This window comes from Pelmatolapia mariae, linkage group LG9 (genome assembly GCF_036321145.2).
Source record: "Pelmatolapia mariae isolate MD_Pm_ZW linkage group LG9, Pm_UMD_F_2, whole genome shotgun sequence".
In the NCBI taxonomy this organism is placed as follows: Eukaryota; Metazoa; Chordata; class Actinopteri; order Cichliformes; family Cichlidae; genus Pelmatolapia; species Pelmatolapia mariae.
In genome coordinates, this window is record NC_086235.1 from 35,989,011 (window position 1) to 36,005,433 (window position 16,423).

Consider the following 16,423-nt stretch of genomic DNA (forward strand, 5'->3'; position numbering starts at 1 on the left):
AACGATTCCAAGGACTCTCCATGGATTTTCAGCAGGGATTCAGCTCCCACATATAAACATACCATATCCTGGATATAACTGTATCATGGGCCACATGTATGTTTGACACCCCTGGCCTAAGGGAAACCTATATAATGGAATGTAACCGTTTCTAAAGTTGTTTCTGTACTGTGACCTCATTGAAACTCTTCAAATAAACCATTCCTCAGATGATCAGTTAGCTGTTTGACAACTACTGTAGGAAGGTTGGAGATTGGCCTATAATTAGCTAAGACTGCTGGGTCTAGAGATGGCTTTTTAAGTAAAGGTTTAACTACAGCCAGCTTGAAGGCCTGTGGTACATAGCTGATTATTAGAGATAGGTTGATCATATTTAAGATTGAAGCATTAATTAATGGCAGGACTTCTTTGAGCAGTGTTGTAGGAATGGGGTCTAAAAGACACGTTGATGGTTTGGAGGAAGTAATTATTGAAGTTAACTCAGAAAGATCAATTGGAGAAAAAGAGTCTAAATGAATATCAATGGTACTGAAAGTAGCTGTAGATGATATTACATCTGTGAGATGATTATGAATAATTTTTTCTCCAATGGTTAAAGTTTTTCTTTAATGCCTCGGCACCCACATCAGTGAGAATCTCACCTGGACCCATAACACATGGCAGATCATCATGAAGGCTCAACAATAAAAATGTGGATTAACCTCCAAACTTCTCAGCAACTTCTACAGATGGACAGTGGAGCATATCCTGACAAACTCCATCACAGTGTGGTACGGGAACAGCACCACTCAGGACATTTACAGCGCTCGGGTCAGGAAAAGGGCACACAATATCATCAAGGACCGCACCCACCCACAGCACACACTGTTCACACTCCTGCCATCTGGCAGACTCTACAGGACTGTAAAAGCAGTAACAGTCACTGGCATGAACACACAGTACTTACAGAGTTTGAACAGTAATTTACTCACTTTTGAAAATAAATATTATAATCATTTAAGGTACAGGATTTCATGAGCTGTAACCCATAATGATCAGAATGAAAACAAAACTGAACTTTAATGAATATAGAATAGATTAAGATGCACGTAGAGGAATTAACTCATGATCTAATGTCCCGAAAACAGTAAAGATCATTCACATGTGTATGATGACCGTGTGACCTTTCCTCTACATATAGGACTTTTAGCTCTCTGACTCTCAGCAAAGCAACAGTTTTTGCTCACTACACATAATATTGTAACATGAGACTTTTGGCACAGTGCTGCTTCAGTTGGATTTGGTTTCCTGCTTTTATGCTTCTGTGAGTATTTAAATTTGGTTGATTGTTTGGACTTGAAGCATATAAAATTCCTCTTAAAGTTCTTCTGACACAATCCTTCTGCTGGCTCGTATATGTTCCTGGCAGCTCCTTAGTGATTACAGAGATGAGAGCACAGTGAAGAGACAGTGCATTTTGAATAATTGATATGTAAAAATGGAAAGCGGGCTCCAGTGGGCTTTTCCTGGCAGTTATTTTTGGTGGGTCCTGGGCCAATGGCACCAACAGTCATAGAGCTTTTTGAGTGACTCACTGGTAGCAATTCCAGTATATCAGCAGAAAGTTAAAAATGTCATAAAGTGAATTCTGTCACACAAAAGTAGAATGGACACAAAGCCTTCATTTCTCAGGACCTTTCCCTTTGGAACCAGCCTCCAGGTTAGAGGGTCAGTGCTGCAGCTGTGATTACATCCTGCTAGGGGCAGATACCCTCTGTAGCACCACCGTCCACATGTGTCAGTGTAGTTACATAAAGGAGGAGGCACTGATTTAGTCTGAAGCTGCTGAGTGATGCATTTACAGTTTGAAGGGATACCAAACTCGCCATAAGAGGATTCAACATCAAACGTATAACCAAGCTACAGCGCTATGACAAAATCTTTACCTCCTTCCTGATTTCTTAGCTTTTTGTCAAACTTAAATGTTTAAGAATGTTTAAAGAAAGGTTAAGCCCTTTCTTTCCAAGCGTGACTTGGAAAGTGTTATTCACGCCTTTATTACTTCACGGTTGGATTATTGCAATTCTCTTTTGATAGGGGTTGGGCAGCGCACTTTGTCACGCTTGCAACTAGTGCAAAATCCTGCGGCATGATCTTTAACTGTCAGAAGGAAATTCGACCACATCACTCCGGTTTTGGCCTCTCTACGTTGGCTTCCAATTGAATTTAGGGTCCGTTTTAAAGTCTTTTTATTGGTTTTTAAATCTCTAAATGGCCATCCCTGGCTTTTAACTCTGTGGGTAACTGACACTTTTATTAATTTTATTGCTATGTCTGCTTTTTGCTATTTTATTACTATATTTATATTTGTATTGTTCAGCACTTTGGTCTCTCAGCTGTGTTTTTAAAGTGCTATATAAATAATTCAATTCAATTCAATTCAATTTTATTTATATACAACAAAATTCGCCTCAAGGCGCTTCATAAACGCTGATGACGATGATGATGATGTTTCAGATCATCACACAAATTTTAATGTTAGGCAAAGATAATTCCATAATTGCTCCTGAATTCCTCCTACATGACCGGTTCAATCTAGATGAAACTTCCTAGAGAACCAAAATTCACAACATCTATAAGGTGACTGATTCAAAATTAAAATGTTTACTATAAAATGTTCTTTTTCCATGTATTTTTATATAAAAACTATACTCTCCCTTCTCATATCTGGTTCATCTGCTCTAATATAAAGGGACCAGTGGCTGCATCCAGTCGTACCAGTTCATCTGCCTCCTTCGTGTGGTAATTGGGCTTTATCTTGTCTTCCTGTGATTTCTGGTCAACACTCATATTCAACCTGGATCATCCGCCATCCACCACTTGTCTGCTTACCCTCCCACAGCTTCCATCTTACAGATTTAACCAGTGCCCAACCCCTCCCTCTCCCTCGCGCTCCCAGTTCATTTATTACTGGCAAAATTACACTCTGTGGAAACTGGAACTTAGACTCGCTCCTCTCAGTGGATACCAGGGATGAGAATCGGGTAGTGGAATTCCTGTGAATCGTTAGGCTGTGGCCCGTGATACAATTATATCCGGCCCGCAGGATAATTTCATATCTCAGTGATTAATGGCCTGCTGGCATGTGGGAGCTGAATCTTCAACCCTGCCATGGAGAATCTTTGGAATAGTAGGGCACTTACAGGGCGGATATGGACATTATTTGTATTTTTAAGGATGAGAGCGTAATGGTAAAGTGCAAACTGCATCCAGGACAGAAACAACTGTATTATGCTGCTAACACAACTTAGGCTCATTGCAAGCACCTGCACAGACAGCATGCTAACGCTAAGCTAGCCAAAAACCAAGAGTTACGCTATGAGCAGTATAATGAATTATTTTCTCCTTGGAGTGATTAAGTAACTTACTTTTAATAAAAGCATTTCTTTTTTGAGTAACAACCCAACACTGATCACAACAAAGAGGGGAAATACATCCAACACGCACAAACATTTGACAGCACAACATGCAGATATTTGCACAAATGTCTTTGAGAGTTACCACCATCACTAAGCAGCATATCAAAGCGGCGCTAGTGAGAACCCAGTAACAATCGATAAGTAATATCGATAATGAATCAGACTTGTGAAATTCTTATCAATTCCCATCCCAAGTCAATACATCCTTCAGACGAGGAAGAAACCTGTGTATTCCTTCCCCAGACTTGTATCTATCTTCATTCTCTGGTGTAAAAGTAAACTCTGTAAATCTTAGTCTTTGTCGCTCTGCTTTTGGGTGCACTTTTGCATAATGGCCTCACCACCCTGACAGAAACTATGTGATCAAGACTAGTACATGAGTACATACTGTTTTTATTCACATAAATTGAACATCACATTTTTATGTTGATATGCACGTTCCACATATATTTTAACCCATCATTACAGGGTCTAAGTTTTAAGAATTGGCAATGTTTAACTTCCTATAATTCTACACCATTGTAAGACGCCACAACAGATGGCAGAGACAGGGGAATAATCTTTCTGTAAATTTGCTTATTATATCCAACAAACCATGATCAACACAAAATTCAGTTGAATTTTATTTAATATAGCGCCAAATCACAACAACAGTTGCCTCAAGGTGCTTAATGTTGTAATAAAAAGATCCTACAATAATACAAAGAAAACAGAGAAAACCCCAACAATCACATGACCCCCTATGAGCAACTGCTTTGGCAACAGTGGGAAGCAAAAACTGCCTTTGAACAGGAAGATACCTCCGGCAGAACCAGGCTCAGGGGCGGCCATCTGCCGTAACTGGGTGGGGTGAGGGGAGGAAGACGAGACGAAGACACGCTGTGGAAGAGAGCCAGAGATTAATAATAACTAATGATCACATGCAGAGTTGTATATAAACACATAGTTACTAAAAAAGAAACACTTCAGGCAGACTTCCGGTGATGCCGGTGAAGCAGCAAAACAACAAAGCTCCGCCACACAACACACGAAATAAGGGACGACTGAAGTCAACAGGCTGTTAAACAGCCAGGTGAACAGAAAACCTATATGAAATGACTATGAACAAAAGACAAAGATATTTGGAAGGAAAAAGAAGATAAACAAAGGCCCAGCTAGCTTAAACACCGCTGACACTAGCCAAGATCATCCGGATCTAATGCTACTGGAAGAACTCCAAAAGCTACGTAAAGAGAACCATGATGGACACAACCACACAAAGATGTCACTCGAAAGACTGGAACAAGAGGTCACAGATATTAGAGACCAAATGGTTTAACAGGAAGAGCGAATTGGACAAATAGAGGAAAGAACTAGCAGAAGACACAGTTATGCGACACCAGATGTGATTCCTGCTACAAAACAGACTGAGATGCAACAACATAAGGATTTTTCAGATTCCAGAGGGAAGTGAAGGAAATGATATGATCGAAATTAACAGGAAGCTGGATCACTGAAACTCCCAACGGAGATGGGTATCATGATTGAGAGGGCGCATCGTTCACGTGGTCCTCTACCTACAGACCCCACGACGCCTCCTAGATCTATCATAGTGAGATGATAGATACAGGAGTAAAGGACAAGATCATACCGCCAGCATGGAGCCAGAGGCAAGTCTTTTTCCAAGATAAACAAATCTTTTTTGACCAAGACTACTCCTCCGACCTATAGAAGAAGAGAACCAGAATATATGAGGTTATCAAGCAACTTAAAAGAAAAAAAGGTGCAGGCGAAATGTCTATACCCAGCAAACCTGAGAATAAAACTGGATGCAGGAGAGAAGACCTTTGCAACACTAACAGAGGCTGCACTACTGCTGAAAGAGCTCAGAGTCAGAACATGGTGTGGAGAAAGAGAGCGCATCGAAGACGAGCTGAAGGAAGGCTGGGCATGGAACAGGAAGAGACAAAGAGAGACAGCGTTCTCAACATCAGACCCGAGGGCCCTCATGCAGGAAGAACTTTAAATGAGTTAAATGCTAGAGTGACTTGAAGGTATGCTGATTGACATGTAGAAAAGGAAAAAAGAACGAAGACAGAGGATATTTGGATATTTGTTTCTGCCAAAATATAGATGTAAACTGTCACATATTTACAAACATTATGCTTCATAAAGTCCAGGCGGAGGAAGTGTAGGATTAATATGAGTGGACCACACTCATTTTTACACAACAGTGGGATATTGGTTATTTGTGCATTAAGCATTTTTTCCCACAGAGAAGGAGGGTCACACTTCCCAGTATAAATGGGGGTTGTCCACAATGTGGACGACTGGAAGCGTGGAAGCCCTGTTCTTTTTCTTTCTCTCTGACATGTTACAGGCAGAGTTTACATTTTCGCTTACAGACTAGGCATGTATACATTATACACATGTTAGAACGCAAAGGGGAATATGCCATCATGTGGGAGAGACTGCGGTGCTCTGTAGCTCTCATTCAAGAAACTCACGCATCTGAGACAGAACATCAACCAAGAATATAATGCATCCTGCAGGAGCAGGACGAACAGAGGGGTTGCTGTCCTGTTTAACAAATGTGCTTATTACAGTAATGGAAAGGTTTTTCAGGATGACGAAGGCCATTATATGATGGTAACTGGAACAACTGGAGGCTTATAAGCTCCAAATGAAGATGAAAAAGATTGCATCCCTTGGCAAATGAAGGTGAAGGACTCTTACTTATGGCGGGGACTTCAACACTTTACCTTTAATTAATGCAAAATCTGTCAAAAACCTAAAAATAGAAAATGATTGGACAAAACATACTCTGGAGGTGTGGACAACAATAAGAAAAAAATGGGGGGCTCTTTATCTGTCTCAAGTGTCATGACAGTGAGAGGCAATGTAGAGTTCCTGTGTGGGACAGTGGATTTAGTAGGTGGCTAATGCAGGCCTTAATACAATAAATCAATTCATTAATGGAACAAGTCATGTAACCAGCTTCAGGAACAATTCCAATTCCAATTTTAAATAGCTATAAGAAACTACACAACAATTAGATGAGTCTCTAACATATAAGGCAGAAGGGGTCTCAGATATTTTAATAGAAAATATTATGAAAAGTGAAATAGAATGTAGAAAAATAAGAGCCCACTCACATATATCTTGGGACCGCCCACTAATGCAAACTGAAGGAAAATAGAACAACCATCTATAACTCTGTGGGTACAGAGACTGAAAAAGGTCTGAAAAAAGTCTGAAATTAAAAATGGACTTTTTCCAACAGAGGTGGAACTGTGCTACACTGTAGCTGGACTGATGGAGGGATATAGGTTATTGTAACAAAACTAAGTATTGTAACTGAATAGTAAGAAAGGGTTCCTTTCTAAACTTGATACAGTATCGTCACAAACTCCCCTTTTTGTATTTGGTTTTGAATTGAGTTGATTTTTTTTTCTTGTATCATTTTAATTTGAGAGGTCCTCTGTCAGTGAAATTCACTGTTTTGTGGGAAAAAAAACAAACAAACACAATAAGTGGCTTAAAAAAATACAGTTAGTGCATCACGGGTGTAAAGAGGCTGCAAATAGTTGCTTCAAACAGTGTATGTATCCATTCAGTTGTTTGAGGTAAAGTATTGCCAGTCATCTCCGTCAGGTTTCTGTATATACAATTAAAAACCCCTGTTATTCATTTTAATGTGGGGTTAAGTGTCTGACTTGTAGCAAAATGTTGAAAGTCATGGCTGTGACCTTCAGGATTTTCTAATAGACAGCAGAATTCATGGTTCCATCAGTAGAGGCGAAGCATTCAAGCGCTGAAGCAGCAAAGCAGCCCCAGACCATCATGCTACCCCGCCATGTTTGATGCTTTCAGGAAATGTGTTAGTTTTAAGACACATGTAATGGGATGTGAGTTCCAAAGTTGAACTTTTTGGAAGTTGTACATTCAAAAAGTTCCACTTTTGTCAGTCCACAGAAAATTGGCCCAAAAGTCTTAGAGATTATTTTTGGAAAATTTGAGATGAGTCGTTGTGTGGTCAGCACTGGTTTTCTCCTTTGAACACTCCCATCAATGCCACTTGTCCAGTCTCTTTCTTGTTGTTGAACAATGAACTTTGACCTTAACTGAGACAAATAAGGCCTGCAGGTTAATGATGTTTGGATTGTTTTCTTGTCTTCGGATTAGTTGCAGTCGTGCAGTAATTTTGGTAGGCTGGCCATATTTTCTCCTTTTATGGATTCTGACTGTCACTGTGGTTCACTGTTGTAACCCTTTCCAGACGGATAGATGTCAATGACCTATTTCAACAACACATTTGTACATGGATGGAGAGTTCTACCACTGGGCAAACTGGTACTATGGATATTTCTGTCATATTAATTCCCCATTTCTCAGAGAATAAATAGAAAAGAAAAACAACATTTTCTAAAGCATCTGAAGCACCCAACTTGACACATATTTCAAAAACAGGCTTTGCTGTCGTACAGCATCCAGAGGCAAAGGCTTTTCACACTCAGCTGGAAGACTGTAACTTGGTGCTGATGAAAGTGCACACAAACAGAATGAGTGTTATTGGACCATTTTAGTGATAGGCTAGTTTACCCAAGTAATGACTATTTGACTGAATACCTAATGAAAACAATTATTTTACAGACAGTGATTAGTGAATCAACTGAAGGCTCACAAAGCGACCAGTGCTGTCAGAATGGAGGATTACCAGAGTGATCGGAGCCAAGACTGTCTTGCATTGCTTATGCTGCCTTTCTCTGAAAAGCCTCGTGTCCTCTGGGATAGCTCAGCCCAGCAGAGATCCTCCATTGGCCTACATATGCAAATGCTCGCTGCCAGCCTACTTTGTGTCTCATTCCCCTTTTTTTGTCATATCGTAAGTTTTATTTCAAAACTGCAAATAAAACTGATTGTGCCTTGCATTTTTTTCTCAAAGTCTTATTTAGGAGCCCAGCTAACTCATGACTGAACTACTGCAGAACAACGGTTTCTGGCACAACTTCACCTACTTCCAAGATGCATTAAAAACAGCCTGTCACCATGACCCTGATGAAGGGCACAAGATGAAATGTGTCAGTCGAACAACAGAGTTGTTCTTTATCCTACAAGTGTTGCTGAAGCTTTTCTGTGGCTGTCAGCTGTGTTTGTACTGGCTTAGCTGCAGAAGGAAGAAGTGTGGCTGTGATTTAGCTGAGAATCTCCTCTCCTTAGATAATACATGTAGGCCCACGACATGCACATGGAGGCGGAGCAGTGCACACAGTTCAGTTCGATTCATTTTTAATTATACAGTGCCAAATCACAATGCTCTTTATATTGTAGGTTAAGACCCTACAATAATACAGAGAAAAGCCCAACAATCAAATGATCCCCTCTGAGAAAGCACTTAATGACAGTGAGAAGGAAAAACTGTCTTTAATAAGAAGAAACCTCTGACAGAGGCTCAGGGGCCAGTTTGGGGTAACAGGAGGAGGAAAACATGCTGTCGAAGAGAGCGATTAGCTCTGTAGCTAGAGATGAATAATAACTAATGAGTAGGTAGCTATGAGAATCTCTACAGAGAGACTGCTGTTAGAGTGGACAGCGACTGCTCCTTGACTGGGTCATAGTATGTACCCAGCAGTATTGGGTATGCATGCAAAAAGTAACTGAACTGTACAAAACAGCGAAGTGCTCTCACTCTTATTGAGGACAACCCACAGTAGCTGGATAGCTGCTACAGTATCCAATCACCAAACTATGCAGGCAGCATGATTACCTTAGTTGCAGCTTCCTTAAACTTTGAAAAGGGCTCAAGCTCAGACTAAAAATACCTAAATATATACTTACTTTTGATTTTTGTCTGTGTTCTCGTAAATATTGGTTGGCAATCACAGTATTACAGGCATCAAATGTAATCAACATTAATCTTTTAAAATCCATGAGGCTTAGTGAAACTTCCTGCTAATAATGACTCACATCTCCAGGAGAACAAATAAAACAGGTTGGATCTATTTAGGTTCACAACCCACTTTCAGTTTATTGTCAAATAACATTTGGAATAGAAGTCCAGCTGCTGTCAGCTGATGCAAAATAATATCTGAAACAAAACAGGAAAAGCAAATCAGATGTCACTGCTAACAACAGTAAACAAAGGAGGTGGAGCTGTTCTTATCGTGACAAGAAAAAGGATATTGCAGCAACTTCAGTCAACTAAGCTTTGTTCCTCCTCTCCAAGTTTTTTGTCTGTTTTTTGTCTTAACAATAATATTAAGTTCATATGTAGCTTGCACTGATGTCTGTGTCATCTTTGCTTGCACAAACGTCCAGGCCTGTGCTGTTCTCTAACTTTGTGGCTAACAAATGTTAGCTTGAAAAAGACGTGCTAATTAGATTAAAATACCCATAAAAGGGCAAAAGAGCTTATAAACTAAAGGCTTGGAAGCTTGAACTGTTCCACTACAGTGTAATATGTTGAGTTATGGACTGTGAATTCACACCAGTTAGCTGAACCAAACCTCAGCGATATTTACATCTACATAAACGTGTTAATATTCAGTAATCCTCACTGAAATTCTGTAGGAAATATTTAATAAGCACTGTGTCTGTTTGAGCTCAGTGACCTGCCCAGGCTGTACTCTGCGTCTAGCCCCCACACTGGCCCAAGCTGGATAAACAGTTAAGATGAATGGATGAAGGGCTAAATAGACTGTTTCCACCTCATTCTGTTCTGTATATTCCTATTATTAGACCAACAGATGAAGCAAGCTGTTTGAAAGCACGGGGGTGTCAGGTGTGACTGGGTGGCAATGCCAACTGTTTCCATGGCTCAGCACTCCAGTACAAGAGCCTCTTGGCAGAATTTGAGGCTGCAGTAAGTCAGGACTAGCTGTGTGAAATGCACACACTTTTAATGGTACATAAAATAAATGTTGGCAGCTTTCCTTCACACATACGCTCAGGACATCTGTCTAAAACAACAAGTTCTGTCTTTAGCCACTGAACCACAGAACCTTGAAAAACATTGTCAGTTTTTAGCATTCTGAAAAACCTTTGGGGCAAACGTAAAAGACCGTGTTAAGCACATGTTAGACTAAAGCCGTGATAAAGCTGACTATGTATTATTATTATCATATATCATTTTTATTGAATGAATATTGAGGGAAATACTTGATAGCATCAAAGCTTAATGAATCCAGATAGTTTGCTGTTTGACATGCAGCCACATAATAGCTTGCTTTGCTGTGTTTGCAGTAATAAACAGTCGAGTGGAAGGAAACAAACTAGGGCTGAGAAAACAGCATGCTCATAGAGGAGCACAGAGTCAGGCTCAGTTTGTCACACAGTGGAAGACAACAGATTCTGTGTTCATCACAGTAAACAAGGTGTAAGACGAATACATGTATGAACACCACACTGTTCCTCCAAAGCCGAGGTTTATCTAACGGGCAAACTCTCCTCTCAGGTATCCTGGCACACACATCAGGTTCCTGGGGAGCCTGACGAGTGTGATCCATCCTGTAGTTGGAAATAGAGCTGCAACGATTCATCAAGTATTTCGAATAATTTGATAATAAAAAATTCTCGACACAAATTCTTTTCTTCGATGCTTCACTGAAGGCACGGCTCTGTGATGCACCAGTTTTAAACAGAAACACTGATAACACAACAGCAGCAGACATGATGACACTTTCACAGTTTAACATGGAGTCGGCGTTTGTTTACACACCGTGAAGAACAAAGAGGCGGAGCCATTATTGAGACCGTGATCTCAAGCAGAGTGAAGAAAACATGTTTCTAGCCTCCAAACCAGGCACGCTGTTACTGTGCTCACCATTAAAACCTTGACTAGCAAAACGCTAACAGGACTCCTTCATCAGAGCACCTGATCCACCACCGTTTGTTTTACACAGAGAAAATCTGCAGCAAAGCCTCCAGAGCTGCATTAAAATATGCAGATGAACTGTGATTCTCTTATAATTGCACAAAACTGACTCACTTGATTAGCAGTAATGCCCTGCTTACTGTCTGCCCCTCAAATGTTTTTTCCTGGGGTAGAATGATTGTACAATATTCATGTTTAAAAAGAAAGTGGGTGAACAAGGTTCACTTTATTTTAGATTTATTCTAATTCAGCGGTCCCCAACCCCCGGGCCATGGACCGGTCCTGGTCCGTGAGCCATTTGGTACCGGGCCGCGAGAGCTGAGGCTTTGGTGTGAAATATGCTTTTCAGGGTTTTTATCATTAACTTGGTTTCCCTGGGTCTTTTCCCGTCTGTTATGAATAAATCTTCTTTTTTTTTTGGTACCAGTACTGGTTTTATTTTGTTGTACTTATCTGTGACACCTTAAAGGCCGGTGCGTGAAAATATTGTCAGACATAAACCGGTCTGTGGCGCGAAAAAGGTTGGTGACCACTGATCTAATCCACACAGGGTCAGAAGTATACATACAAATATATACATGCATTCAATCCTTTCAGTAAGTGGTGCTAAAGGATCTACGGTGTCTTCTAACTTGACCAAGGTCTAGTAACTGCTCATTATTTACCACAACTACTCGTTTCTCTTTGCAGCGTAGCAAGGATTTAACAACAGTCATTGGACTGACTGGTATTCACAACAAAAGTCAAGTCAAAGAAGTAGAATTACAAATTTACACTAGTTGGTAAGGTCTCTTGAAACTATTCCTAAACAACTGCAGATTCCAACATAATGAGTTCAGACAAATGTACATAAGCACACCTTTTTCAGGGTCAAACTGCAAACTGCTCCAAAATCCACTCCTCCAAGCTCAACTGAACATTTGCAGTTCTAACGATGAGACGAGAATTGAGCTACGTGGCCACAACGGCGAGAGGAGTAAAAGTGAGGCTTTGAAACCTAAGAAAACTGTTCCAGCTGCCGAGCACGGTGGATCATGCTCTGGCTGTCTCAGAAATTTGAGTGTTATATTTGACAGTTCAATGTCGCTTGACAAACACTCCAAACAACTGTTTTTTTCATCCAAGAAACATTTCTAAACTCAGACTACTGGTGTCAAAGGCAGAACCTGAGGTGATTATTCATGCTTTTATTTCTTCTCGTTTGGATTATTGTAATGGTCTTTTTACTTATTTCAGCAAATCAGCTTTGGATCGCCTTCAGACTGTACAGAACGCTCCGGAATCCAGTTTTGCCTTCTCTTCCTTGGTTGTCAGTAAATTTTAGGTTTCATTTTAAAATTTCAGTCGTAACTTTTAGAGCTCTACATGGTGAAGCTTCCGAGTTTATCTCTGACCTGCTGAAACTTCATCCTGAGCACTTAGGTCGTCAGGTCAGAGGTCACTGTTGGTCCCGGGCACCAAGGCTGTGGAGTCTGCTCTGTTGTCTTTAGGCTGTACAGACTCCATCGACTCTTTTAAAAGCAGCTGAAGACATTTCTATACAAACAAGCTTTTAATTAATGTTTTATATTATTATTTATATTTCTGGTTGTATTGTGAAGCACTTTGTGATTTGTACCTGTGAAAAGCACCAAATAAATACATTTAACTTACTTACTGTTTTGCTCCCAGTAGGATCATGCTCTGGGGCTGTTTTGCTCCCAGTGGTACTGGTACATTGCACAAAGTAAACAGGAGGAGGAGGACTGCCTTCTAGCTATCAAATCAATAGCTAGATGTTTTAAACTTTTGACCATATGTGAATTAGAGAAACTCCAACATAATTAAAACTTGTGCATTCAATTGTTGTTGTTTTAGGTATTAAAGGTGAATGCTGTACAATCATTCCACCCTGCAAAGACAAGACTTCAAAGAAATCATGTGAGGCTCACATTAGCATGACATGCATGCCCACGATCAGTGTACACATCATTCTCACCACAACAATAAGTACAAGGGACTTTGTTCTTTGGGCACAGTAAACTTTCAGCACTGACCTACTTTAAATGCCTCCTGCTGTTTGCAAAAATAGAAAAGCAAAAATCCTTCAGTGAGCTGCTTCAGTGATTCTAAAAAGCTCAAGGCTGACTTTCACTGTTCTACCACATTAACTGCAGTGAGGTCGCACTGCCGTGTGAATGAAAGATTCCCAAAACAAAATCCAGGGAATCCCCTGACAATGTCACTGCTGAGAGAGACGTTCATGGAAATGTTGCAGTCATTCCAGAAATATCTATCACACAGTATTAAATGGAGTCATATATTATACATAATGCTGTATAACTGTAGAGCCAAAGGCCAGCAGTGAATTAGGGCGTGCATAAAGATAGCAGTGGGGAATGAGCAATGGCCAACAGAAGCTGCATGTAGCGCTTCAATGTTTGAAATCATCAGTTAATTTTCATTATCTTGTAACCGACCTTTTAACCTGATTTTCCTGATAAAAATGTGTGTGAAAATAAAAATGCATCGCTATACTGTTGGCCTTCATCTGCTTCTGTCATGGCTGCACTAAATGCACTAATTTGTCACCTAAAAATGGTAAAAAAAAAATTTTAAAAAAAGTGCATCCCCTTCGAGTTCTAAGGTTTTACTATCAGGACATAACAAGAAATTACAAAATTTGATAGATTAGGCAAATACAACCTGAGAACAACAACACAAGTGAAATTACACTGTGTCATTTTAACAAAAACTAAGACACAATGCAGGGGGACTGTGTGAACAACTAAATGCACCATAATCCAGTAGCTTGCAGAACTCTACCTTTCAAGTAGTTGTTTTCTATTCAGTTCATTTTAATTTTATATACACAGTGCCAAATTATAACAACAGTCCCCTTATATTGTAAGGCAAAGACCCTCCAATAATACAAAGAGAACAGAGAAAAACCCAACAATCATATGACCCCCTATGAGCAAGCACTTTGGTGACAGTGGGAAGGAAAAACTCCCTTTTAACAGGAAGAAACCTCCGGCAGAACCAGGCTCAGGGAGGGGCGGGGCCAACTGCTGTGATTGGTTAGTGTTAGAGAAGGAAGACAGGATAAAGACATGCTGTGGAAGAGAGACAGAGGTTAACTAACTAATAATTACATAATAATAACAATTAAATAATAATAATAAATAATAATAATTAAATTAATTAAACTAATAATTAAATGCAGAGAGGTGTATAAACACATAGTGAGCAACACTCATTTTGATCCACTGTTCTTTAAAACATTGCTTCGGTTCATTGAGGTCTCTGGGTAGTTTATCCACAGCTTTCTTGACTCCTCACCACAGCGTTTGAGGCCTGAACTAACCTCATAATATCTTGACTCTTTCCATTATCTGATGCCAGTGTGCTTCAGATCGTGGTATTTTTCCTGAGAAGTAAAGCCTTAGAATTGGCAGGTGTACTTTCTTTTTACTGACTAAACTTTACAGCTTCCTAACATGCACTTATATACTTTTTCCAAAATATTCTGCTTAAAGCGTTTTTGTGTAGACCCTCTAACTTGAAATTTTGACTCTGATCTCATTTTGTTGCAGTAGGCAGGAGACTAATTCCAGGTCCATAGACAAAGGTCTTTTTGGTTTAGGGTATATTATATGTCTAACGATTTCCTTTAGAAGTATACTCACAGCCTAAAAACTATCCAGCAACTAAAATGTTTTAAACTGAGAAGGAGTTAAAACCAGCGTGTTTTCATTTTGTATTTTGGGGGCTGGCTGGAAAAACGATGGCAGATGAACGATTCTAAGTTGGGCTAAAAACAGCAGCTGAATGTGAGAATGTGCAATGATTTCTGCATAATCTGATGATTATGATATGTATCATTCAAAAACCAAAAATCACATATTTCAGAAATGTTGAGGTCTCATAATTGATGCTCATGAGAATGAACCCAAACACTTAAAATGTAATTTAAAAACATTTGTTTTAGTGGTTTGCATTCTGCTTTCGATTGGCAGAAAAAATTAAAAATAAATTAAAAAATGATGCTACGTTGTGATATTGTGTGTATTACCACGGTTGATTGTTGAGATGTCAGTGTTTTACTGTGAGCAGCTAATATCATACATATTAGAAATATAAAATCCAATAGTTGCAGCTGCATAGCTACTTAAAAAATAGAAAAAAGCAGCAGCCCATTGGTTTTTACTTGACCTATTTTGATAATGAGAACAGGTGGCTGTGCTGAGCACAAGCAGAGGGGGTAAAGAGGGGATGCTGTGCTTTATCACATACTTTAAGTGGATGAAATCTCGATGAAAACGTGCGCGCCATTTGCTCATCACAGGCTATTGTATTTTAATGCTGACCAATTAGAATAACCTATTTTTATATAGCTTCATATAACGCACCTACTAATAGAGGCTCGTGTATAATAATGCAGCTCTGATATAAATACGATCAAATCAAATGACATCCTCACTGTAGCAGGCGTTTGATGGAGGTAATAAGCAAAGCCTGACTCACCTCTACGAAATAGAAGCAGGGCAGCAGGCTAACACTGTCTTTAGTCTGGATCCTCTTCTCTCGTACAGACATGGTCGGCCTCTGAACGTCCAAACAGATCCGAGATGTAACGAGGAAAGAATGGCTGCGCTCCTCCAGGCGTCCTGCTGGAATCAGGAGCGCTCCATACCGCTGTGTATAGCAGTATGCAACAACCGCTCAGTGTTCAGCACGGGCACCCGATGCTCCCTCCAGCACGACCCTTTATACCTGCTGGTGAGCTGCTGGGAGCGCGGTTCTGTGTGCTTCTTTCCGCTTGCTGTCAGGTAGAGAACAGCGCCTGAGCAACAGAGCGAGAGGAGGAAAGAATGGGGGGAGAGAGCGCAGACGCACTGAGGAGGGCTGACGGTGGACCACCAAAGTGGATGTGCATGCAAAAACGTCTGTTTCACATATTCTTAAACATAATTTGAATCCTGTTTTGCCACACGCTGCTCACGCTAAGGTGTTATGGCATCATTTGTGGTGATTATGGCGCATAAGCAGCCCTTATCTGTGCGACTGTTCCTCTGCATTTAAAACACATCGTAAAGGTTTCCCTCTTTGCTTTCCTCATATTTAACGTCAC

General features: G+C 40.1%; 1 protein-coding gene across 1 annotated transcript in view; it reads right to left on the reverse strand.

Moving 5' to 3' along the window:
• LOC134634914 (phospholipid phosphatase-related protein type 4-like) overlaps positions 1-16,145 on the reverse strand; it is a 52,192-nt gene extending 36,047 nt beyond the window's left edge. The window contains exon 1 of the mRNA XM_063484374.1: positions 15,817-16,145. Within this exon, the coding sequence (XP_063340444.1) occupies positions 15,817-15,888 (72 nt within the window). The 5' untranslated portion in view covers positions 15,889-16,145. The remainder of the gene's footprint in view (positions 1-15,816) is intronic.
• Positions 16,146-16,423: the final 278 nt, after the last annotated feature.